The sequence below is a fragment of the Hippoglossus hippoglossus genome, chromosome 11, assembly GCF_009819705.1.
Source record: "Hippoglossus hippoglossus isolate fHipHip1 chromosome 11, fHipHip1.pri, whole genome shotgun sequence".
NCBI lineage: Eukaryota > Metazoa > Chordata > Actinopteri > Pleuronectiformes > Pleuronectidae > Hippoglossus > Hippoglossus hippoglossus.
The window spans coordinates 6,629,311-6,656,204 of NC_047161.1; the positions used below are offsets into that span (position 1 = coordinate 6,629,311).

A 26,894-nucleotide genomic window follows, 5' to 3' on the forward strand; every position below is an offset into this window, starting at 1 on the left:
GTCAGCTTCTTTCTGTTCCGCCTACAGAGATCAGAAGGAAGCTGACAGGGGCAAAGGGAAAGCAGAGCGACGTGGAGAGACAGATTTGTGGAGACATGAATGGCTCGCAGGTGTTTTCTCTTCTCTTTCTTTGGGGGGGGGGAAAAGAGAAGGGCAGAATGTGAGATGTGGAGCAGCGAATTTACCCCCACGCTGTCATTAGGTTTTACGGCAGAGGAGGTGTTTGTGACTCCGAAGCGAGGGGCTTTGAGGATGGGCTGTGTAAGAAAGGGTGATAGTTTTACTCTGAGAATATGTGCAGCACGATTACTGTCTGTTTGCATGTCTGCTCACGACCGACGTGTCTAAAAGTGGAGTGTGAGAGAAGGAGGGAGAGAGCTGCTCTCAAGTAGTGTTCAGGAAAAACAAACAACAGTTCCAGGGCGAGTGAAGGTGAAGGAGTCAGTGTTGAGATAAAGAAAAGGGCAGACGGAGGAAGGAAGAGTGCAAAGAAACACTTTCTCGTGCAAATAATAAATAAACACACACAATTAAATTTGCAAAAACATTTTAATTGGCATCGTTTTTAATCATTCTTGGTTCAATTTACAGTTTTTTTTTTTTTTTAATTCATTCTTGTCGAAGGTAAACACATTTCTTGTGGTTGTCTCCAACGTCAGTAAATGCTTTTCATCCGCTTCCCGAACCCCCGTGAACTAACATTACAGCAGAGCACATCCTCTCATACACACTTGCATATTCAGATCCTACAGACGACTCCTTGACGGGTCCAAAATGTCTAAATGCCACATACTTGAAAAAGCGCGGACAAACACATTCTACATACATACGCACACGACTGTGCACACATGTTTGTTTTTTTTCTTGCTTGCACTCCTACACACACACACACACACACATACACACTTGTGCACACACACACGCACATTCCACAACCGGCATGTATTATAAATGTACATTACAATGCAGACTCCTTCGTTTCACAAGAGCAGCACTCGAGTTAACGCGGCCCTTCCATCACCAATCGTCTGTCTGGTGCGTTCACAGTTGGGTTGTGACATGGTCTTCAGCAACATGATGTGGTTTGCAGTATCTGTTACATGAGAGTAGTGTAACTGAGTGTATGTCCCCACTGATTAGTCAAAACCAATAACCCTCCTCTTTCCGTCAGGCTGAATTACATCCGACTATTTATCTACACAAGCAAAAAATGCTGCAGTAAAAATTCCACCGTTTAAAAAAATTAAATAAAAGAATAAAAAAATGGCACGAGAGCTTATTGAGCAAAGGCCTACAAATGCACACTAATAAATTAGGTAGATAAATAATATATCTTAATGTTAAAATAAATACATTTGTAAAGGAAATCAATTTAAAAAGCACAACATTGTAATCTGATTACTGCCAGCCTACATTGTCCTGTATTACAATATAAAAAAGTGAAACTCTATTTGCACATTCACACGTGTTTGTTTTGTTTTTTTGCTTTGTTTTATTCCCCGTTATATTATTATAAAATGGCGGCAGCGTTACTTTGAGACTCAAAGCACTATTTCTCCTCAGGCACCTGCCGCACTCTGGCGACTGTATGGGGTCGTTTCCATGGTGACCGCGACTGCTGTAATGGCCATCAGCGCCAGCTATGGCTGGGAACCTCCGATCTGGAAAAGGGACTGGATGGGGGGGGGGGGGGGGGGGGGTTGTCTGCGGATTGAAAGGGAACTTGCTACCTAGAGAGGTTTTTTAAGGATTGTAAATTAGCGGCGCGTTCTGAGTGACTGGCTGCGAGGAGAAGACGTCTGACATCTGGAGAATCTACGGCGAGTGCTGAGGGTAAATGCGTCAGAACAAAACACACATCTAATACAGCTACCACATCGAAGTGCCGTCGAATTACTAGTCCAGGGTCTGAATTTTTCTCGGGGGTTGTGTGAAGGCAGGAAATGCAGACAAAGGACTAGTTCTCAGAGGGCACTCGCTATCTTCTAAGAAACGCAGGCTTTGCATCGGCACCTATCACAAAGCCGGGGGTATTTCTGGTGTCTGGAGAAAATGGATTCTTGAAAGGCCTGTGGAAATCCTCGCAAAGTCTCTCCCTTTTCTATTTTTTTTTTTTATTTTAAGAAACACCTCGGGCTTCTTATTACCAACACCTCCCTCGCTCCGGTGTGAAAACATTCCTCTGTGTCCGGGACAGTGGCGGCAGTTCTCATCACTCACTGATTATATGAATATCCTGTAAAGTCCAGGTGAGATCAGCACAGTTCCACAGAGTCCAGCTCGCTCCTCGCCACATCAAAGCGGAGTTTAAATCCGTCGGCACACGTGGTCCCGAGGTCCAAGGCCCTGAAGATCCACCGCAAAGTCAGCTCCTGTTACATTTGCCACCTTCTTAAAATTCCTCAGGTGGTTTGATATCCACGCTACAATAAGAGAGTGTAGTCTACATCCAACTCATTAGAAGTCCAATCTCTCCCCCGCCTGTCGGGCACAACAGCAGCAGAGAAGTCCTGTTTCTGAATCTCCAATGTTGTGGCACCTGCATGGAAAATGCTGTGGTATTCATATGATAATAACGTCCAACAACACACGGAGAGTAAATATGACAGCAAAAAAAAGGCCTCTCCTGTCTCTTTTGAGTTCCGTAAGTTAAATTCAAGGGTTGATATTTTTTTTTTCTGTTCTTTCAATTGTGGTTCTGTTCTAGATTCACGTCTGTGTTCCGTGTAAAAACTCGCAGTATAGGTGGATACAAAGCCCTTTGGACAAGGCTGTGCGTGAAGCGTCACTCCGCGCGACGGTCGCTAGGACAAGAGCGCGGACGACAAGAGCAGCATCGCCATCGTGAGAAGAAGGCGGTCACGTGATTGGCTGCTGCCGCTGACGCTTTTCTCCAGCTTGGGAACTTCAGGATTAAATTCATCTGGAGAGAAAGAAAGAGAGAGAGAGAGGGAGAGAGACACAGATGGAGGAAAAAAAACAAGAAGAAAGTGAGAAAATGAAGTGAGCGTGAAAGAGCCAGAGAGAAAGTGAGTGCGCGCCAGACAGAAGGAAACCAACCATTACTCCATTATTAATACATCAATCTAAAAGGCAGTGTGTGATGCATGCAAATCCTCTTTTAACATATGCAGAGAAAGAGACATGATGCAATTATCAACAAACCACCAATTATCATCAGCACTGCCACATATGGCCATTTCCCCCCCGTGGGAAGGTAAATTAAAAATGTTTCTCTCCCCCCCCCCCCCCCCCCTCATGTACTCCTCTATTCACACCAGCAATGTTTTTATCCTAGAGGGATTTCAATCAAACCAAATTACTGCGGCCGTGCCATTGATTAGACACAACAGAACATTAGCTGTGAGGGGGAAGATGGAGAAAGAGCAGCGAGGACACATTTTGTAATATTGGCTAAAAAAAATAAAGTGGATTAAACCGAGTCATTATGTTCTGTTTGGACGTAATCTTACCCATTATATCTAAAGGGTTATTACGCGCCAAAATAAAACACAAAAACAACCACTCTGAGCTGTGTTGCTTACAAATACATCAGAGTTTCTAGGACAGGCTGGGCTAACTGCAGCGAGACGTTAAGAGTAAAACCTGTTTTCTTCCTCCATCAAGTAATCGAACTAAGTGCAGAAGAAAGCTGCAATTTTCCTTCTGATGCCAGACACACACAAAAGAGATGGAAGTGAAAGGCTTGGATGATGGAGGAGTTTTAAGCCTCGAGATGCGACACAGTGATGTTAAAAATGGTGTTTTTAGGGAATGGTTTCGTTTTAACATCTTAAAATGACACCTGAGAGAGGAGAAACATTCTTGAAAATACTTTTTGATACAGGAAAGGATATATATCTCCTGAGAAAAACTTTTACTGCAATGTTTTCATTGGGAATCCTGAATTGACCAGGGTCTTTCTATGGGGAGTTTGCATGTTCTCCTCGCTCCTCCTGGCTCTGTCAACCTCCAGTTTTCTTTCTGAAGTGTCCCTGGCAACATACTGAGCCCCACCGAATGGTGTGTGACAGAAAAAGTGCTGCAGGAATGAATGGGTGAATACAACTTGTACTGTAAAGAGCTTTGAGTGGTCGATGGCACTAGAAAGTGCTACATAATTACTGCGCATTTATTTAAATACAGTCCATTTAGAGTCCAAAGACATGCAGATTGGGTTAATTGGAGACTTTAAATCGTCGCTCTCTTGGCCCTGGGATACGCTGGGATAAGTTGTGACCCTCGAAGGATAAACGGTATATTATATATGAATTAATGGATTTTATTAAAACTCTAGCCAACATTTTGTCAACAACAAAATTACTGGGATGTTTTATTCTTCTGTCCTTTATTTGTGAGCTGCCGTGGAGGATGGACAGGAAATGAGGGCGAGACAGTGGTCAAACCAGGGACCTTTTGCTCAAGGCATGTGCACCCTCACCATTCAGCCACCAGGCTTACAAGTGAACGCATCAAATTAAGGGAGCAGGGTGTGAACATGATTCAGTTTCACTATGAAGTTCAAGCCTTGTTTGTAATTTGCAAAATATAATGAGACTAATGGGCGACAAGAAAATACAAGGAAGGTGATAAAAGATAACAGACAGAGACAGCAACCACATGACAGCTGATGTTTGGCGAATGTACGGAATTTTGTTTTCTTCCGTCTCAGATTGAACCGTCTGGTACGTCTGGTTTGTCCTGGTCGCGTGCGACTGGAGCCCACGTCACTGTCGTTCTCAAGGAACACAAGGCGTCTGTCTGTCAGCCGTCACACGACACTGACATTCACACCGGCCTGATGACATCCAACAGAAAACACTGAGTGAAGGCAGGAGGGACGATACAAAACAGCACTGACTCACGTGGCACCTACAGGTCATTCGGTGCATTTCTCCCAGAGGTCGCGTCAAATATAAAATGTATAGACTCTGACCAGACACTGTCCCTGCAAAGGAAGCTGCCTCTTCTTTATCTTTGCACAAACAACTCCACAGCTCCGTGCACAGACTCTTCCACACTTGTTTTTGTCAGTGCCAACAGCTTCGACAATCACAAAGCTGCACAACATGCACCTCTTCAAAGCCCTTGTTATTTAGGGAGGCTGCCCTTGCAAGATGAATATGGAGGACGTCGGGCGCCTCAGGCCATAACGAGCTATCAAAAGGTCCTCGGTTCCACACTTAACATCACAGCACAATCGTGGGATACAGCAATCAATTTCCGAACACACTCTGTATAGCGCACAACAACAGACGAGCATGCTAGGGCAGCCCTCCTGTCCACGGTGAAACCGCCCAAGGCGTTTACAGTGAGATAAAAAAGCCTCGGCGCTAGACTGTCGATGAGAGGGAGAAGAGTGTCTGGTCGGATAAACACTTGTGCCAACCGCGCCGCAATGATGGCCGACTCTGCAGTGAGGTGTAAACAACACGAGGCGAAGGACCCATCATGTACCATTACAGCTCCACAGGTCAGTGGGAGAGATGGGAGGATTTTCAGCCGGATTACTTTCTGTCCCTTAATGCCTGCAGATCGATAACGTAATGCCAGAGCAAACCTTTACATGGCACTTCCATGACCATCGAGCACAGAGACGATGCTCTCAGTTACAGTGGGAGATTTGTCCTGGAGTGGTTTAGGAAACATTCAGGCGAAGTCACAATTCACTGGTATTTTATTCCATTACAAGCACAGTGTGTCTGGAAAGGAACATCCACTCGTAAAAAAATCTGTAGAAAGCACTGATGTTAAGTTTAAAATTGAAGTTTTATCTGTCATATATAAGTCAAACGTTTTCGGACGAGAAGGACAGGCCAGCTCAGTGTCATTGAAACATATAAAATAAGAAAAAGCTTGAATAAAATATAGCAAAATATAATTTAAATCATAAATCAAACACAATACTATATACATTAAGACTGGGAGGATGCAAGTGTGAAAGCCAAAGTGACAAGTGTGCTTTGTTCTGAATCTAGTGACTGACGATGCTGGTTTGAACAATACGAGGCTACTAGACTGGTTTCAGGCGTCTGATTCAACGCCCACATCTACAATATGTTCAGAAACTTAAATAGATCAATGCTCAGTGGTGCTGACTTCCACCAGTAAGAGAAAGAGTTCATCAAAACTGGTCTGTTGGGTATAAAAATCAAGATGCCATGGATACGTCACTTTCTATTGAGTGGTTCAAACAAAACAGAATGAAATAACCTCCCTCATCTCAAAAATAACTTCAACATGAACATGAACACAATTTATTGAATTAAGTGAAAATGTAGATTAGCAGAGACTAGAAATCTGTTTTATTTTGGAAACTGTTTCGTTTCTCCATAATATTTAACTTCTTGACCTTATGTGAAGTGCTATACAAATAATATTGAATTAAAAATGTTATAATCAGCACCCGATATCTTTTTGTCTTTTAGATATTTTGGGCATTTTGCCTTTATTGATGGAGCATTGTCCAGGTGGGGAAGACATGCAGCAAAGGGCCGAGTCAGAATCGAACCTGTGGCCACTACAGGACGGCTCCAGCCTCTGTGTGCACTTCAGTTCCTCTGGTCACTGAATATGTCGGCTGCACATATTGAAATAATATTACCTGGTCTTTGGTTTTCTTGTTGAATTATGACGGATTCTGATAAAATCTTCTCATAACAAGGCACCAATCATGCTAATGTCTGTTTCTGCATCTTAAATCTGTTTCCAGTTGTGTTTGCTGGTCCGATGCCTGATTTATGTTTCAGGCTTCAACCTGAACACGGCTGCAGAAGACATTCAATATAGGAGGCCGGTGTCTGAGGGCGAATATGTCACAGATGGAAAAACGTGCAGTATACTAAGCTTTGCTGCAGGAAACAATCAAGCCATGATTAATTCAAGCAGGAAGCAGCAGGACACATTCTGAATCCACATTTTCTGGATACGCTGTGAGCAGTTTGCTAGAAGATGCTCAGCCGTAACTAATCTCTGCTGTTCGTAATTTATGTTGAAAACAGCTACAAGCACAATAGAGTTGTGTAGTAAAAGGAAAATAAAAAAACAAAGAGACAAGTCAAGTCACACTTAAACTTTGACTCCAGTTTATTATGACTCCACGCCGCTGACACCCGGTGGCAGCCGACATGTTTTCGAGCTGCCGGTCCGTCTTGCGAACACAATATCTTGAGAACCCCTAAAGGGAATTTCTTCCAATTTGATACAAACCTTCAGTTGGACACAAGGATGAAGTGATAAGATTTTGGTGGTCAGGGGTCAAAGGTTAAGGTTGCTGTAACCTTCCAAACCACAACTAGTTCAACTTCTCAGGAGCTCTGACAATTTACAATTAAGTGCACATGTTCACATCTTCTGGCCTCTCGAACATGATATCTAAAATCTGCCTTTAGGGAATTCCTTCAAAGTTTGGCTTGAAGATGAACTGATTAGATCTCAAAACGTCAAAGGTCACGGTAAGCTCAAATGCATCTGTATGTAGACTCAAACTGGCCGGCGGAGGAACACAACTGCAGGGCGGTGATTCAGGAGAAGAAATATCTGAGGACATTTAGGCTAGTTTGAAGAAGTGATTCCCAGTTACTTCAATTTTATTAGTTTTGGCCGCAACACCGTTTACCCCTGAAACTCCAAAAGTGTTTTGTGGACTCAAACACTTCATCGGCATAGTGGTGGGTAGATAATGAGTGAATTTTCCTTTTTGCGTGAACTATCCCTTTAACTCAGTGAGAAAACATCCAGGAATCATCCTCAACGCTGTGTTAATGTGAAATGTGACGTAGGTGCAAAGCTAATAATAAAGTTACGAGGACGACAGCGAGTCCAAACATGAGGAGAGAGAGAGAGAGAGAGAGGGAAGCTTTGTTGATGCTCAGCCAGTCTGTGGGCTGGTCTGGTCCTGAGGGTGAGTCAGAGAGTGGGTGTCCAGCGGTCAGTGGGGCCATCAGGTTCTTTGTGTGTGTGTGTGTGTGTGTGTGTGTGTGTGTGTGTGTGTGTGTGTGTGTGTGTCCTGGTTTTGTTATCCCTCCAAATGTATTCAGCAAAATGCATCACAACGCTAGAGGCTATGCTTTTTTATGATTCCCTGCCTGTGTGTGTGGTTTTTAAGTTCTACATAAGCTCCAGCCTGAGTTACTGCTGAGCAATTCGCCCACCACTGAGCTCCTCTTTCTTCCTCTGCCTCCTCTCTCCCCTTTTCTCTGCCCCCACTCTCACTTTTATATCGGTTTTCCGGCCCGTCTCTCTCTCTTTCTCTCTGCCTTATCTGTCCCTCTTTCTGTCAGACTGTCTCCCGCCGCATTTCTCTTTCACGGCCCCCTTCCTCTCTTTTATCTCTCCGACTCTCTCTATCTCACTTTCTCTATCTCTGCCTGCCTACGTCTCCCCCCCCCTTCAGTCCCTCTCTTCTATTTTCTCACTTTCCTTCTCTCTCTCTCTGCAGGTACTCGTGGCTGACGGCTCGAGAGCTCCCTTTGCTCTGACTCTGCTGGTCTCAGTTTCCATCTCAGACAGGTCACACTCTCTTAGCCCTCGTCACACGCTGCCTACAGCTCCCACAAACAAGCGTGCTAAATGATTCCCGGCAAGAGGCTTTTGTTTGAGAGGAGGATGGAGGAAGACAAAGAGAAATAGAGGGTTTATGTAACCACTCAGCTGCACAATTGACTCTCTGGCTGACATGCTTTCTCCCTTGGTAAACATGGACCATTCATTCCTGAAAAGACCTCTTCTGACCTTGTGGCATGTGTGTGGAGGAAAAGGAATGTATGTGTGTGTGTAAGTGTGCTGCACTTTGGAGAAGATTGAAAGGATCATTCTGGTTTGTTATTGCTTATCTACTTAGTTGGACTGTAGTTTTGCATCCTCCTTATCACTAATGAGACTATACTCACCTCAGGTTAATGTCTGAGATCAGGGATGGTAGTTACATCACTAAAGTCTGATGGATAATAAAAGATGTTAGATAAAGGTCTTAAAAAACCCCACAGGACATTTAAGAGAAAACAAAGGTGAACAACACGCTGCTGATCCTGATGGTTTACAGACCATAGTCTTTGTTCGACTGCCTCAGTGTGTGAAACTCATTAAAAACAGCTCGAAAATGCATTTCCTGCTGAAAGTACAGAGTGAACGCTGAGATGCTGAAATGCTTTTTGCTGAATCAAGCAGAAAACGCATGACGTGACATTGTCAGAGCGCCAGGATCATGATGATGTATTCACCACGTCCTGGTGTGACGTCTGTGTGATGTCCCCACTCTACGCCCCCCCCCATAGACACCCATTATAAATCCAAAAATTGCATAATTTCAAAGAGTACGAGGAGTTGGACAAAGAAAAAAGTAGGAAATAGGAAGGTCGTTGGTGACCAAATCCCGAAAATTTACACTAATCATTTGTATGTACGCTTACATGAGATACAACATGGGACGACTGGGGCACTGAAGTACTCAAGCATTTTACTTAAAAGTACAAATAAATACATAAAAATATACTCAAGTAAAACACTAACTTTTCTACATGAGTAAATGTACGATTGCTTTTACCTAAAAGTATTAAAAGTAAAAGTACTTGCCGAGTGCAACCTTGATCTACTACATCAATAACCCTAACCCATCATTAACTGTGCCTACTGTAAATACACAAATCTACTCAAGTAAAGTACAGACACAGGAAAATGTAATAATCTAAGTAAATGTACTTTGTTACATCACACCACTGCACACAGTCGTGAATTAAATAATGCAACTCACAGAGGAAACACTGAATTTTATGATGAAACTGACAAACTGCATAATAACGTTGGTATCAGAACCAAAACTGCTTTAGAGTAAATATGAAAATAAGACCCCAGTTGTAATAAACTGAAATTAGACTTTAATGTTGCACAATGGACATTTTATCTATTGTGTTTAGTTCATTTGAGGATGTAAGTGTGTGTCTGTGCTGCTGAATCACTACATTTGCAGTGTTCATGATCCTCCTCCTTATTGCACAACTCACAGAGCAGAAAATAAAGGCTCTGCTCATCAGTCAGCTATGGCCTGAGGATTTAATTTTTCCGGCCATACAAAAAATAGAAACTAACAAATGGTTGGTTCCTTTCCACAATGATTGGTGCACAAATCAAGCTTTGCAGCCACAGCCAAATATTGACCAGCATCCGGCAATTGGCTGCAGCTCCTTTTTCAGCAACACAGAAACAAATGTCCAGTCACTCACCGAGGTTGTGTATTTTGATGTTCGGCCTGACCGTGTAGTCGGGAGAAGTCTGACTGGAGTCGTCATCTGCCTGGGAGACTGAGAGACGCATCACATATATACACAGGAAGACAGAGACAGAGAGAAATAAAAGCAAAGAGGAGGGAGAAATAAAAGCAAAGGAGAGAAACAAAGTCAGCGAAAACCCCATTTAAATAAAATGTATATTTCAGGCACAGTTAAATAATGTACAGTTATAGCAGAACACAGGAGTGAGTGTGTCCCTGCCACTGAGAGTCTGGACTGTGAAACCAGGCCTCCAGCTGAAGATAGAAACCATTGTTACATTTACTGTTCGTCTCGATGCAGAATTACATTCAGTCTGCGCTGCCACATTACACATGAATGAATGACGCGTGGGTTTGCTGATGGGCATGTGTCTCCGCCTTTGTGTATTTTGGTAACTAAATGTGTCTGCCTGTGATTCTGCTGCAGAGTGAGACGACATTTAAAGAGATTTTACATTGTCAGCAATTAATTAACTCAGCAAGAGAGGTTAGGGCTTCATCCTTCAAAAAGGTTATGTTTACATCTGTGTTTGTTTTGACTGTTAGGGTCAATTTCAGACATAAAGGTTTTCTGGAGTTCGTCCACGTGTAAATCCATTAGGAGATTCTCCGGTCAGGCACGTTCATAAAAAGAAAAATCTCCAGAGCGTTCAGGCAGGAGAATCTCCAGAAAACATCCAAAAATGTCTCACTTGGATATTTACGTTCTGACATACAGCCCCTCCGGAGAAGGTGAGGAGATTATCCGGAGTTCAGTGCATGTCTAAAATCTGCTTTAGTTTCCAGGATTACACAAAAACTACTGGACACATGGAATTTTGAGGAAGGACGACGATCGGGTCAGGAAAGAACCCGTTATTTTACTGCACTTTATTTAACTTTTCAGCACTTTGGTTAATTTCTCAGATAATAATTCAGGACATCAGACATCTTCAGGGGACTGATATTCATGAGTGTGTGCAATTTGTTGCACATCCAGATAAAAAAAAATCTGGATCCAGTGAATGTAAATGTGGTTTCTTGAGGAGACTGTTGGGCCTTGCCGGAGGAGGATGAGGACTGAGTGATGAAAAGCATGTGTCATGAATATTCACATCTCTTTCTTATCTTGTGAGGTTCGAGGTGCGAGACGCGCGGAGAGAATGAAAAAAGGTTTCCGGGGGCGGCAGAAATCAACAGCGTGCCTGACGGCAAGCTGTTAAACTGACCTTGCTGGGCAGAGGCTGGGAACGGTAAACCGACTGAATGCACACGTAGCCATTCATGCGCGTACACATGCACGCATTGAATCTACAGCTGACAAAGTAGCACAGACACATACACACATGGTCAAGCTCCAACACACACACATACACACACACATGGCGATTGCACACAAACACACACGAAAGCAAAACGTGGCAGACACATCAATAGATTAGCCGTGACACTGGCATGGGGGGGGGGGGGGGGGGGGGGGGGGGGGGTGTTGGTGTTAAGGTGATGTGTACACAGGGGCTGACACTAGCCTAAGTGTGGGATGTATTAGTGCTGACAAGGTTAGAGGAGAGGGGGAGGCTTTCAGCGCCGAGCTCTCCGATCAAAGGGCTGCAGGGGAGAGAGCAGGCTACCAGGGTAAAAATAACACACACTCTATACAGAGCAGCAGGCATCAGGAGAGCCAGAACAAGAGGAGAGGAGATAGACAGCGAGGGAGGAGGAGGAGGAGGAGGAGGAGGGGGGAGATGGTCAAGAGAGCAGAGGAAGAGGAGGATGGAGAGTGACAGAGGGAGAGATAAAGGGAAGGTGGGCCCGAAAGGAGCTGCATCTCTCAAGCGCTACCTGTTGTTGTCTTTTCTACGTCTTCACAAGAGCGTGTCATTCACAGAGAGAGATAGAGCATTACTGTAATAGCGCCGAGACAGAGCAACATTAAGCCATCACGCTCAAAGCGCCGCTGCCAGGGAGAAGATGCCATCATCAAAACCTCGCAGAGAGAGAGAGGGAGAGAGAGAGAGAGAGAGAGAGAGAGAGAGAGAGAGAGAGAGAGAGAGAGAGAGAGAGAGCGAGCAGCATCTCTCTGAGACACGACTGTCAGATCTTGGTTCTTACTCTCTCTACCTCTTTGTCTTTGTTTCTCTGTGTGTTTGTGCGCTTGGGAGACATAAAGAGAGCGGGGGGGGGGGAGGAAAATGGAGATAAAGTGGCACAGAAAGAAGAGGAAATTGTGCTAAATGAGTGGGAGAAACCAGGGGAGGGGGGGGCAGAGTTATCAGGTCTCACCGGTGGAGCAGCAGACGTAGACCCTCAGTCTCAGGCAGCTGTGGCCATGGTGGTGGGTGGGCGTGGCTGCAACACACACACAGACACACACACACACACACAGGTCAACCTTGTGCCCTCTGCAGGAAACAACGCCCTCGACGATCAGCTGTGAAAACTGCAGCGCTGCAAATCAGCAACAGCCTGTCCTCAGCTGAACTCTCACAATCCATTAGAAACACTCACACTCTGACAATGTGGGTGACAGCAGCTGAGGAGACATTATCCTCATTATTATCTCAGATTTAAAGGCCCAGAGTGCAGGAATCATCTATTTATATTAAAAATAATGTTCATAATCATGTTTTCATTAGTGTACAATCACCTGTAATTAAGAATTGTTGTGTTTGCTACTTTAGAAGGAGGATTAGAAAGATTTATATGCAATTGGAAGAGGTTCTTCTACACAAAGTCATGTTTTTAGGGGTTTGGTCCAGAATGGACACCGGTTCACCTGAGGGCCAGTGAAGTTTTTCCAACACACACAAGCCATTTTCAGACATGAACTCCCAATTTTTTATACATTTTCTGAAGTAAGTTTGCATTTCACATATGAAGCTGCAGGAGATTGTCCAAGTCAGCCGTGTGTTTACAACAAGAAGGAAAATGTCCAGAAGATTCAGGAGAGCAGTGGTATCTGCGGTTTACAGAACACCAGCACTGGCATTGGCCCTTATCACCAAAAGTTTTAAAAATTTCATTGTGATTCATTTCATTGTAAATCCTACACACTGAACATTTAAAATATTAAATGTGCAGCACACTCATCTATGCATCATCCTAACTGGCTGACTCACAGATGTAGTAGTACTCCTGGCCCACGGTGAACTCGTAGCCCAGCGAGAAGGCGCTGTAGCGCTGGAACTTCTCAGAGAACTTGATGGGTGCGTGAGGCGCGTGGGGCCGGTTGCACTCCCAGCGTTTGAAGCCCAGCTGGGGGTCACAGGTGCGGTAGCCACGGTAGCTGACCATGTAGAGGATGTATTGCTCGGCTATGACGCGCTCGAGCGTCCCTCGCTGGCTGGTGTTGTAGTGCGGGCAGTAGATGTCCAGGTAGTCGTTGACGCTGACCTGCACCGTGTATCCCTCCCTTCGTAGCCTGGTTTAAAAATACACAGGAAAGATTGAGAATTAAGTAGGTGGAACAAAATAAGAATGGATATTAAGGGATGCAAATAATCATTTGTTTGTTATTCAAAGGAATATGTTTTTTTCAATCTTTCAGTTTCATCATCAGCATGAGATTAGTTCAGCAACCAGAGTTAAGGAAATCACTACTACTGCAACTGGTCAATTCAACACATTACAAACAAACATGTTCACAGGTAAACCTTCGGCAGCTATCGAACTGGAATCTATCTCCAGTTTCAGCTCTCCTAAGACAGTGTGTTGTGATGATTGGACCAAGGACAGAGACTCAGAACAGGAATCAGGCCAAAACTCAAGAGTTCAAATCAACAATGTAAGTTTGAATGCAGACAGACGTCACACACAGGAATCAACAGGCAAAAATAAAAAAAAATCCAGAACAAAGCAACAAAACTTGCAGGACAAAAACAGTTTATTGTCATATACATGGGAGGGCTTCATGAGGAGTGAATGCTGGAAAGTACAGAGATGACTGGAGTCTCAATTCAGGGAGGAGCTGGAAGGAAGTGGTCTTCGTGGGCCGCGTAGACCGAACCGAAATGAGGCCGTCTGGTCTACAGAGGCTTCAGAGCTGAAGAGAACGTTTCAGTGCCCCCTTGGTTTTGGACTATTAGCTGTTCGGTTTGGTTGAAACATGGAACTGAAGCATTGGATGTCTCTCCACTTGCCTTCTTTGAAACTCGTCAGCAAAGCGCAATAAAAAGGATCCCCCCCCCCCCTTTAGAGCCTTAGCTTCTCTGCGATGGAAAGACTCAGTCGTTGGCTGCATTTAAAGCCTTTGAAACGGGACGGCACAGTTTCACCGCTGTGACACAATCGGTCTTCAAATGCAGCCTCAGAAGGATGCGGCCCCTGAAAGGAGACACGGCTCATCTGGCAGCGAGCGCTGTGTGAGCAGGTGTATTTATACTGGGTGAGCGATGACGGGCAGGTGTGGTGAGAGAAGTGGCGGGAAGCTGAACAATGGGAGGAAGCTGGAGAGTGAGTGAAAAACTAAATAAAACAGGAAGTGGGAGTTCAGTCCAGACGGATCATCACATGTAAATTCAAATTGAAATATTTCTTTAAATCTATCTTTATGGTTGGAAAAACAATTTTTCCATCAGTATAATATCAAAATGGACAAAAGTAACAATTCAAGCTCTATTTACTTTATAATGCTCTTAAAGAAAAAAGCAGCAAATCCTCACATTTGAGACAGAATCACTACATGTGAAAAACATCATAAATTACTAAAACACACATATTGACCAGCTGATCGATGAAGTGACCTTTTCACCTCGACAGAAATCACAACAGCAACACAACGAGGCCAGAGAGCTGTAATCCTTTTTCTTCAAGCGATAAACTCCTACACCTTCATCCCCCCCCTTATATAAAAACACACAGTCTCACTCCAGCCTGCGGCGCTGAGAGCGATAATCTGCACTCTTGTCTTTCCCCCCCTGAGCCCGCTGCAGGCCAGGTCACTGAGGCGGAAGGAGAACCTGTCAGTGGCGATGTATGCTCGGGCCGCAGGGGAAGTGGGCCTGCACAGGGGCGCACATGATGATGGACCAAGCCACAACCCCCCCTCCTTCCTCCTCCTGGAAAACCACCGCTGATGGACGAGGAGGCCGTGAGTATTAACAGGTACAGGCCAAGTTGAGTGTGTGTGTGTGTGTGTGTGTGTGTGTGTGTGTGTGTGTGACGTACATGACGGCACAGTATAACCCTGAGACGATGATCAGGTATGATTTCCCTTTCAAGCCCCCCCACTGTGATCCTCACTGTTTTCAATACTGAGTATACTTATTATGTTCATTACACAATCAGTAATTAGACAAAGTAGAAGTCATTAGAAGGGCTCCTGCAGGTGAGCTGATGAGATGGGAATTGTCCTTGGCTGCAGTGATGCGTAACCTGCACCAACCAGCTGTAATGACTCGTACGCACCAGTAGGTGGAGGTATTGTGCTGTAGTAAGTTTAAAGAGCAAATCTCCCTCCTCTTTCCTCTGCACTCATTTTTGTTCCTCCTCTTCCTGATTGTCTCCTCTCTCGCTTACACATTTTTCTGTTACACACATACAAAGGGGTACACACACATACACACACTCACAACCACCCCTCACTGTGTACACACTGTGCCAGCACACACACACACGTATACACACACAGCTCATGCAAACCTATACGTAACAATACCTTACTAGGTCAGGCCTCCAGAGGGATTACTATTCAATTACAAAATGAGGATCATAAATGTCATAACACCTCTCCGGCTTTCTCGCTCTCTCTCTCCCTCTCTCTTTCCGTCTCGCCATCTTTATCACCGTAGCGTTACAACTGCTCCTTTTTCTGGATCCTCTCCTCCGCTCCTGTCCTCCTTTTCATCTGCACCTCTTCCCTTCATTTACACACATGCTGAGGCAGATGAATATCAGTTCTCTTAACCAGGGCTCTTTTTTTCTGGGCCATCAATCTTATCTGCGCTCTCTATCCCCGCTGCTCAGATGTGAGATGACAGACTTTTGTCTTGCAGTGTTGCGAGAAGAGACAACACAGCTACCGCTTCAAAGGGACTATATTTAGAGAGGGGGGTTGGTTGGTGGTAGGGAAGGGGAGGAAGTTTGAGATCGGGGAGGAGAGGTAGGGCTAGATAAAGAGGTGCAATGGCTGTGGAATGGTAAATAGATAGGAGATGGAATATGGAAACGTGTGACGAGGACAATCCTGGATGTGGAAAGTCGGAGAGTGACACAGTCAATGAGAAATGGGTGAGAGGACGTGCTATACGCAAGGAAGCAGGGTGTGTGTGTGTGTGCATGTAGTATAATTTATGGAAGAAACGCACTGAGACAGTAAAACAAATGCAGCTAATCCACCATCACTGCATTTGTTCTCAAGATTTATTGGCTGTTGAGACAGGACCATGTAACAGTGAACATGTACACGAGGCCTCTGTAATGGGCAATCATGGATTATTTGGTGCATCCACGTGCCTTGAATGTACGAGCAGGGAATGAGTGCAGGCCTGCAACAATTATATATATATATATTCTTTAGGTTTATTTATTCATCAGTGAGTGAAAGGATGTTTTCAGACATGACCTGCGGGTAAAGTCCAGAGAACTGGCTACTTTTCACACTTGCCTTTCGCACACAGAGGTTCTCTGCACAGACACGTTCACAACAGCAACAAATCCTCTTCATTATTCAGGCGAGAGGTGGAGCAGCCGGGCGCAGGGGACGGAGGCAGGAAGTGACGTATTAACTCCGCTGCGGAGGTCATGTGATTTTCTTGACAACATACAGACACCAGCATCGGCTGTTATCAACTACGTGTGTGACACCACTTTGTCCCCGGGAGATATTTGATTTATTGATTTATATTAAATTTTTGCATCTGTTGCATGTTTCAAGCGTCATCATTCCCCCCCACTCACTAGTTGTGAATCCAGCGGGGATCCCCTGCCGTCATCTCTTATCGACTTCTCCTTAAATTTTACAGAATTTTTTACTATATAAGTCCAGGCGGAGAAAGTCCACAGCTTCTCACTCGGACATTTGAGTTCACATCCTCTGGAGTATCTGCAGAGTTCAGTGAATTTCTGAACGGAGCTTAAGCGGTGAAATGGGTCGCTCACATACAGTAGCTAGTGGCGACATCTTCAGTTTGCTTCTTGTATTGAATCCACTGTCCAAAAATCTACAAAATTCAATCTACAACATTATGTCTTTTAATAAAGAATCACATTTGGACACATGTTCATGTCCGTCATGTTAGGTTCTTTGGACTGGTTGATTCAGATTAATTGGAGACTATTGCCAGTAGGTGTGAATATGATGGTTGTTTGTCTCTGTGTGTTGATCCTACGATTCACTGGCGACCTGTCCAGGGTGTACGCCTCCTCACGCCCAATGTCTGCCTGGGTTGGCTCCTGCTAACTCCCTCTATCCTCTATAGATTATGGATGGGTGGAAATAACCCAAATAATAAGGTAAATGTCAGCGCTAGGGGAACCAGGAGAGACAATTTTATTTTGCAGGAAAAAGAGGAGGTAAGATGGTGCAGGAGGAAAGACGACTAATAGGGTGGAGCGAGAAGAACAGGCTGGCAGGGTGAGAAGAGGCGGGGAGTCCCGCTAGGTGTATACTGTTATATAAGCAGTCCACTTAGTGGGACAAGACAGAGAGGTTGCAGGGCAGAGAGGGATGGAAGGAGAGCAGAGGAGAAGAGAAACAGAGGAAGAGGGTGAGAGGAGATTTAATAAGTGACGGTGGAGAGAGGAGGGGAGGAGGGGAGGAGAGGAAAATGCACTGAATGATGACAATGAAGAAAGGGATGGAAAAGGAGGCAGAGGGCGAGACAGAGACATAGTGCTCCCCCCGGGATGAACACATATGTGGTAAAAGTGCATAAAAAAGACTGATGGCTCTCATTCTCCTGTTGTCTCTCTATTCCTGCAGCCCTCCGACTCGCTCCCCCCCTCTTTCCGCCGTGCATTGTCTCTGTGGTGGTTTTTTCGCTGTCTCATCATCATTTTCCTATGAGTGGGAGTGCACAGCTAGTTAGCAAAGGCTGCACAAGCTGTCGAAGACTGCCAGGGGAGGCCGAGAGAAAGAGGGGGAGAGAGGAAGAGCGAGTGAGGGAGACTGAGACAAAGATAGCACCGCTGCACCTTTCACATCAGCGCTAAAAAGAGTCTTTGGAGAATACTGCCGGTATCAATAAATAACAATGGTAACGTAGCGCTACAGCTAAAAACACTTAGAAACATGCAGCGGACAGAAACAGAGCATTTTCTACAACCTGCGGTAAATCTATAAAAAGTAAAAACATCATGATGCAGTCGTTTGAAACCACGAAAATGAAAAAAGTTTCCCTCACTTTGCCCACGACTGATGTCAATCAAAGCCTAAAATGAAACCGAACCAATGTACTTTGTAGAATAAGAATCCATGTCCTGTGTAATAGGTTCTGTTTGCTTTAAAGTGAAATCAGACACATGGGCTGACTTATAAGGAAAAATAAAACTAGTACAACTGTATTTGTTTTATTTTTTTTTCTTCCGACATGAATGGATATGAGGAGTCTGAATCCACAGAGGTATCCCTCAGTCTGAAGTTAGTGCTGTTTCTTCTGCTGTGGGTTCGCCTCACATTACTGCCACAGGCTCCAACTGTTCTCAAGAAAATCCATTAAAAGCAGCTGAGAGAGACAAGTTGTTGCTTTTGACGAACATTGTCCAACCTTGCTGCAGAAAACACAGAAATAACTTCTGACTGTGGAGAAGAAGACACTTGTGGCTTTCAGCTCTTCGTGGGTCTTGGTGCTGATGTGAATCTATATATCAGCAGCTGTCAGTGGCTCATTTTTACAGAATAACATCAGTGGAAAATGAAAATGTTATCTTCTGACATTCTCTGCTTTATTTGAGCAGATTTTCTTTCTGGATTTAATTTTCTTGCAAAGATTTCCTGAGCTTTTCTTCCCCCCACTTGGTTTATGTGCTCAAATATCTACAAAGCAATTTTGAACAGAGCTTTTCTGTGTCAAAAATAGCAGCGCGGAGTCAGGATAATTTAATTGAAAGAATCGACTTCTGCATAAATGCTCTTGTCGCTGCTCAGACTATCTCACTCCCTACACCCACAGTAAGTAATCTCGGTCTAATTGACACTACGATGTTGGTTTTTTGTGCGTGTGTATTGTTTGTTATTTTTTTCTTCCTCAATGGCTCAGATGAAAACATAATTTGTTGAACTTTTAATCGAATTACAATCTTGTACAGGTACCTCGGTCGCCGTGCTTTTATTGTTGTCTCTCATTAGAGATGAGGTCAGCATGGCTTTGTCATTGATGCCCCTTAAAAAACACTCTCTGGGGTAATCAACATCAGCCTCATCAGGACGATAAGCCAACGATGCGCGAAATGGCGTGACTTAAAATGCTATTTACCAGTCGTCTGTTTACCATCGACAAGACTCATCCTCTCGGGTCCCCTGGCAGGGGACAAGCTAAGCTATGCTGTTTTTCTCTTTACCTCAGCACCTAAACTCATTACTCGAGGATGCACGCATGCACACAAAAGACACCGGCACCCATTACACATGCACATGCATTCACACACACACACACACACACACACACACACACACACACACACACACACACACACACACACACACACAAACACAATATCTCCTGCGAGTCGCCACTGATTGAGTTAACGCTGCAATCAACGGCCCGATTTACAGCGTTTCGATCCAAAATGGAGGAGTGAGGGTGAAACAAGTGCTGAGCCAGTTTGTGTGAAGAGGCAGACACTGCAACTCTCCTCTATCGCTATTACACCACTGGGACTCATCCACCGGTTTCCTCCACAACCTCTGTCCTCCCTGGCCGCAGACAAATTGAAGAGGATCACCTTTTTCATATTTACCCATTTCTCTATAAACCTCTCCACGGTTTATCCACAGACCTTCCACCTTTACTCCCATCACTTGAAAAGTTCTGCCATGTTTCTTCCCCCTGCTTTTATTACTGTGGGAAATGCTTTGCAACCGCGTTTTTACATTTACGGACATCTGCACCTTGAATCCGTCCTGTAAATCCACAGTGTCGTCTCCTGACCCCTGCATCACCCACAGAATACACTATACTGCTGATGCAATTACAAGTCTTGCCTAAGGACACCTTGACGGCAATCACCTTCTCGAACCAATCACGGTAACGGCAGGTTATCAATTCAAACCAATCACAGGTCAGCTTTTCTGTGGCCTGGACGGCGTGTGTTTCCTATAGCTTCTGTTCAATGCACAGAATATGAAGCTGAGGCCGGGGCTCATCAAACTTGAACGCACTGATAAAAAACGATGTTTTCTAATGAATATTGATCGTCATTATGTGCGTTAAGATTAAATGCTGAATAATTACCGAGTACACAAACTCCACTGTGCTGCAGAGAAACACCAAATTAATTAATCACTTCGGGTAATTAATACATTTTTGTTGATGTTGCCCGGTCGTGGCATTTACACGCCAGCATCAATGAGTTCAAACAACCTCATGAGTGAAACACTAAATGTTTGCTGCTGTAGTTTGAACATGCAGAAAGTTTAAAGTGATATTTTTGTGATTTTCTATAAACGCTCTGCTCCCCCCCTCCTCTCAGTAGGAGGTCACAGAGCAGTTTTCGGCTGAAGAACAGCTTCCAGCAGCTTGTGGGGCCAATTCCTGCCGACACAGGGGCTGCGAAATGGAGCTTTCACTTAATGGATGGTCTCTCCGCTCGCTGTTCCACCCTGCGGTCTGGTCGCCCGGTGTCTTTGTCTCTCGCAGCCTCACTCCCGGCGTATATATATCTTTAGTAAAGTGGGCGGCGCTGGAGGGAGCTGCTTCAAACATATAAAGCACTAACCAACTTAACTGAGGCAAATGTCCCTTTGTGACAAACATGCAGTGTCACATATTAACTCAGGATTTCTGGTTGCACCACTGGATTTATTAGCCGGGGGAGGAAATGATGCAGGGATGAGTCAGGAGCCAGGAGGAGCCATTCAGGAGAAAAAAATGAAAGTGTCTGTTACAAGGGCTGCCTGTCAGTTATTCTGATGAATCCCTTTGTTTACGGAACACCAGAATATGGTGAGAGATCCCGATCACTATTCCTCACAGCCCCAGGGAAGATCTTCAGATGGCTTTGTCTAACCAGCCGGCCAAATAAATTCAATTTACAGTGATGCACAACAGAGAAAAACTTCTCACACTTCAGAAGCTGCTGCAAATGTTAGATTTTTGTGCACAAAAAAGCTCCTACACTACTTCTCACATGACTACTCGACGAGGCGTTTCAGGTGCTTCAGTGTTTTCTCTTTGAGTTTCTTTGGACTTTGAGCTTTTTAACAATGCAGACTTAGAGAAAAGATAAAAACTAAAAACAGAAACATTTAAAAGTCATTGAATAAAACAAGTCACAAAGAAAAAACTTCCCCTTTGGTTGAACTGTTCACATTTATATCGTTGTAAAGAAATAGATCCATCGTAAGAAGTCAAGCAGAAACTTTGGGAGACAGTGCACTTCTTATTTGTTCGCAGGCTCGGTGGTCGTGCTTATTTGAATAGCGGCAGGGAGGGAAACAAAACCGATCACGATCGGCATAATAACGCCATTTCCACAGCTCTGACCTATGATTAAATCCCCAGCAAAGCATTATGGGTTGCCGCCGGCTCGTTCGGGAGAAACATGAACAGGCGTAAATTTCCCTGATTAATCTATGTGACTTAAGCTGCTCTTTACTTTCTAGACATCCACAGAGGAAGTTTAAATATCAAACAGAAATATGGATGACACAGTTGAATATTAAACGGTGGCTCTCCTCCAACTAGACTCTTTGCATAAAATAAATATAAGAGAGGCCACTGGGCATCTTTTCTACTTTTATTACAGTGGAATCTCTCCAAGGGCCTCTTGGGAAGGTTTTTCTGGATATAATTGGCCCCTCGGCTTAGGACTTTGCATCGGTGTGGCAACTCAGACTGGCAGCACATATGACTTACACTTTAGTGAGCACTCAAATCCCGCTATAAAACTCCCAGTTTTAATGAGCAGGGTTTAGTTTAATGCAACTGAGATTTTTGAAAATATCAAAGCTGTGTGTCCCAAAAATTCTGGTGATAATTAAAATGTCAGAATGGAAGAAGAAAATTGGGAATTCCTTCCATGAAACCCCCCGGAGGTCTCATGAGGCGATGCCTGTCCCCGAATACTCATCCGAACCGGTGCCTCTGCTGTGTTGTTATATCCTGCGACACGCCGCGATAACAAGAGTCCGTCTCTCTCAAGGTGACGCTCTAATTGTACCTCACTATTAAAGGCTTGATCACCCACATCTGCTCTCTGCACGAGCCCACTCCTCATTTAATGTCACTAACATCAAACCTTCTGCCGCTCGCTCGCCACTTGTCGGCTTCGCGGAGCCGTGTTGTCGAATAACGAGGAGCACAACTCATTCTCTTCTTCCCTGCGTCCCGTGTCGCCTGTTCTCCCGCAAAGGTCACACATTCGTACGTGAAGATGACTGTCCAACCCTGAGCTAAATAATTGTGTGTGTTTTTATGTATATGTTCAGGTGAGGATGCAGTATAATCCAAACAATTTGTTTAACATGGCCTCGGGTTGTTGAATGTGGCCGAAAGATTGAAAGATTGTGTATTTATTTATTTGTCTTACATTTAGTTAAATAGGAATCCTAAACTATAATTTAGAGGAGGATTAATTTAGGGGATCTGAGAGAACTGAATAGAGGGTAATAGTAGATGATGATTGAAAGCGAATTCCCACTCCAACAGTTTAGTACACTCCGTAAAACTTCTTTGTTCCTAAAAATGACATATTCAAAAGGTTTGTTATGAAAAATTCCCCTCGTGCCTCTAAAATCTACATCCTCCTTCTTTTTGTGACTGGGATCTATGAATATGTTAATATGACCCCGCCCATACGCTCCGTCTCCCCACCCTCACAGCTCACCTGCAGTCGAGGAGCCTTTTGAGCTCCACCCACAAGCTGACAGGATTGGTTTCTTAAGTTTGTGACATCATCTGCTTTTGGCATTTGTTTCCTGCAGTGTTGAGGTGGAGAAACTCAGCCCCGGCACAGACTGTTGCTTATTTCACACTAAATATGTCCTTTATCCATCTCCACTCTTGGCATATAGGAAGTGCAGTTTCTAATTTGGTGCGATTTGGACACGACATATTCAGTATTTATAAATTTTTTTAAAACAGAAGACCAGCGTTCTGTGGCAGCGGCAGCGTGGACTCGATCACGACACAGGCAACGACAACTGATTCTCCAGTTTTTGGTTCTGCTTCACTGACCTTTGAATAAACAGGTGAACAGCTCTTTGTGCAGCAGCTTCAGAGTTCCAGCAGCACGTCTTTATTTTTGCTGCAGCTCAATTACTGCAGATCACTTTTTCACAGTTTCAGAAAAAGAAAAGCTTCGACCAGCATCACCACAGGCCGAACAAACAGGCCGTTCCCATTCCAACGCACAGCAGCTTAGCATTCACGCATCCAAAGAATAAACAGAGAAAAAACACCACATGTGAGAAAATATGAGGGAAATATGACGCAAGGGTGAAACCGCAGAGAGGCTCATGAACTTCTAGGCTACAGCAGCGCCTCTGTTATCTTTATAAAGTGCAATATGCAAAGCTTTGAAGCTCAGTGTGCGAGGGACCCGGCTCCTCTCACAGGAAGTCAACCGCAGTAGGGTGTTCACTTTCAAAAATAAAATTAAAAAAACCCTCTGTCTTTAAGCCACGACTTTGGGCTGGCACACGGAGGAGAGGAACAAAGAACAGGAGAGAGGGAGTCGGGGAGAGGTGGAAAAGAAAGAAAGAAAGAAAGAAAGAAAGAAAGAAAGAAAGAAAGATGAAGGAAAGTAGTTCTGGGTCAGATTAACACTGGATGATATTCAGGCAGTGCCAGCCCAAAGGATGCCAAGAAGAATAATCTGCTCTTTTATCTGCGAGCCATGGCAACTGCATGGTCTCATGTAGGTACGTAACCCCCCCCATAGAGACCACCACACACACACACACACACACACACACACACACACACACACACACACGCATGTACGCACACATTTTTAAAACCATAAAAGAAACCTCTAAGCAAAGCGACCCTGCTCCCTGATTGCAGGGGCCTAACATAATTAACTTAAACAGATAAACATCCTCGTATGATGTCATTTGCCGTTTGATATCCCCCGTAACACACCGAACATTAAGAGGCACAAACACTTCCTCGCAGGGCCCCCATAAATAATTCACCCATTTTCTTAAAATAACCCATAGCCCCTTTTTAAAATATATTCTCCTTTCTTTGTGCAAACAAGCCTCCAGCTCGCACAGCAGAGTGGTCATGGAGTAATTATTTACACGTTGTGGCAGAGAGCGCTGATAAGAGCCCGTACAGGAGGAGGGAGGAGGGAGGAGGGTGAGGGGAGTCTGCTCAGGTATAGCATGTCAATCTGCGGCCCATTAGCAGGTGATGCCAGACGGGCATTTTCAAAGCATTATCCGAGCCACGCCGGTCGTTTCTCTTTCCAATAATTGACAGAGCGCGTTTTTTCTTGTTCCCCTCCATTCTTCTCCGTCTCCTCTGCGTCGCCTGCACAGTTCATCCCCTTCTTTTGTTCTTTTTTTCCCCATCCACCTTCTATCTCTCTGGCCTTTTGTGTCTTCTTTCATACCTTCCTCGCCTACCGCTCTATCTCGCCTCTCCCTTCCATCACTCTTCTTCTCCCAAGGCTATGAATTGTGAAGGTTGCCGCCGGTACATATAGGCACTTATGTAAGCGAGGAGATAAAGAGAGGAGCATTCTGAAAGCAGTTGGTGTGAGACATCCTCGGAGAGGCGATGCATCTCCCGGCATGTTTACTTCTTCGGGACAGTTTCTAACAGCACAGCTGCTGCTTGGTGATGCACGCAGACAGGGGAGGAAGAGTGGGGACTGGGAGGACTGGGTGCAGGAGGCTGGGATGCTACGGCTTCCTGTTAAATCATTTCCAGTAGATGGAGAGATTTGAGTGGACGATGGAGAGCCTTGAATACTGAGCAGGGCTCAGGTGAGGCTCCACAGAGATAGACCTGGAACAGAGCGAGGGATGGGAGCGAGGTCGTTACAGTGTACAATAATACTCCTGCTCTCTCAATAGTCACAATACCTCCTCCTGAATATAGAACACCCCCCTTTCTGGAACAACTTTGTGATGAGGCACAATACATTATCCCGAGGAATCAAATTCAATCACCCCTCCCCAGCCCACACACACACACTTGCTTCCCTTCAGTGCAGTGCAGCATCTGGCCTGGGCCACTAATGAATGCCGCCTCATGCCATCTCCTAATGGAATTGCCTTGTCTTGGAGTTCACTGCTGTGACACCGGCTCAGCGGCGGCAGAGAGATTACTGGAAAGATTAAAAGACAGAATAAACCGGCGACTGCGTGTGACAGGCAGCCAGGCGCCAATATCACACATTAGATAATTGGCGTAAAAAGGGAAAAAAGAAATCATCCCCCATGTTTTCGCTGGGTTTTTCCGCTGGGGTCTGGAAATGGTGGGCAGCAGATCCCCGCCTGGCGCGCTGCTGCCACCTCTGCAGTGTAAACTGTTTGAAGAGGCTGGAACAAAGCCTGCATGGGGCATGTCATGTCTGTGTGAAAATGTTGCATCTGTGGACCCAGTGATGAGTCTAAATCCAATTGCATGGGTAACAATTCGTCACGCAGCTGGTTAGATTTGGGGACGATGCGGCGTCGACACACACACACACAACCACACACACACACACACACGATCAGTCAGTCACAAATTCACGCAGAGACAAACACACACACACTTTCTTCCCCACTCCATAACAAACACCCTCTCACTCCACTACACACACGCGTTATCTCCCTCTCTCTCATTGTGCCATCTCTCTCCCTCCTTTATTTTTTTCCCCACTTTGCTTCGCTCTGCACTATCTCTCCGGCCATCTACGATACTCACTTATCTCTGCCTCCATCTCTTCCCCTCTCAGAGCAGCCCAGCGAAGGGCTTGTGCCCTTTCATAATTCATGGAGTTGTTCTTATGGCTCAGGCAGCCATGTCGGATGTGAATCTGTGCGCCTCAAAGGCTCAGTCAGGAGGGTTAGTGCTCGGGCCGCTGTGCTCAGGTACCGTACGAGACCGTATCAACACGCTCAATCACACACGGGTCACGTGGCATATGCAGATTCTCTGCTTTTGTTTCAGCGTGCACACACAACATCACTGTTGAGGGAAATCAATTTGGTGTGTTTTTATGTTGCTGAAAACACTGCGGGGCTAAAATGTTATATTAGATAAAGATATGATGTTATGATTTACCAATCAATCAAACTTTATTCATACAGCACTTTTCAAACTTATAAAAATACAAATCAAACTTTGATGTTTGAGACCGATAGAAAGGGGAACAATAAAATAAAAGTTGATGTAAGATAATAATATAAATATAAAGTACTACATAAAATAAATTATACTAAGATAGTAAAACGTCAATAAAGTTAAACACAGGAAAGTAAATAATAATGATCAACTCTAAAATTTGACTAAAAGATTTGAATGTGTCGCGTTATTCTTTTCTCAGTTTT

General features: G+C 44.6%; 1 protein-coding gene across 1 annotated transcript in view; it reads right to left on the bottom strand.

Annotated features, from left to right (window-relative positions):
* Nucleotides 1-637: 637 nt before the first annotated feature.
* efna3a (ephrin-A3a) overlaps nucleotides 638-26,894 on the bottom strand; it is a 64,944-nt gene continuing 38,687 nt past the window's right edge. Inside the window, exons 3-6 of the mRNA XM_034600317.1 lie at nucleotides 13,366-13,667; nucleotides 12,530-12,595; nucleotides 10,221-10,298; nucleotides 638-2,923 (exon numbers count right to left, since the gene is read on the bottom strand). Of these exons, the coding sequence (XP_034456208.1) occupies nucleotides 2,805-2,923; nucleotides 10,221-10,298; nucleotides 12,530-12,595; nucleotides 13,366-13,667 (565 nt within the window). The 3' untranslated portion in view covers nucleotides 638-2,804. The remainder of the gene's footprint in view (nucleotides 2,924-10,220; nucleotides 10,299-12,529; nucleotides 12,596-13,365; nucleotides 13,668-26,894) is intronic.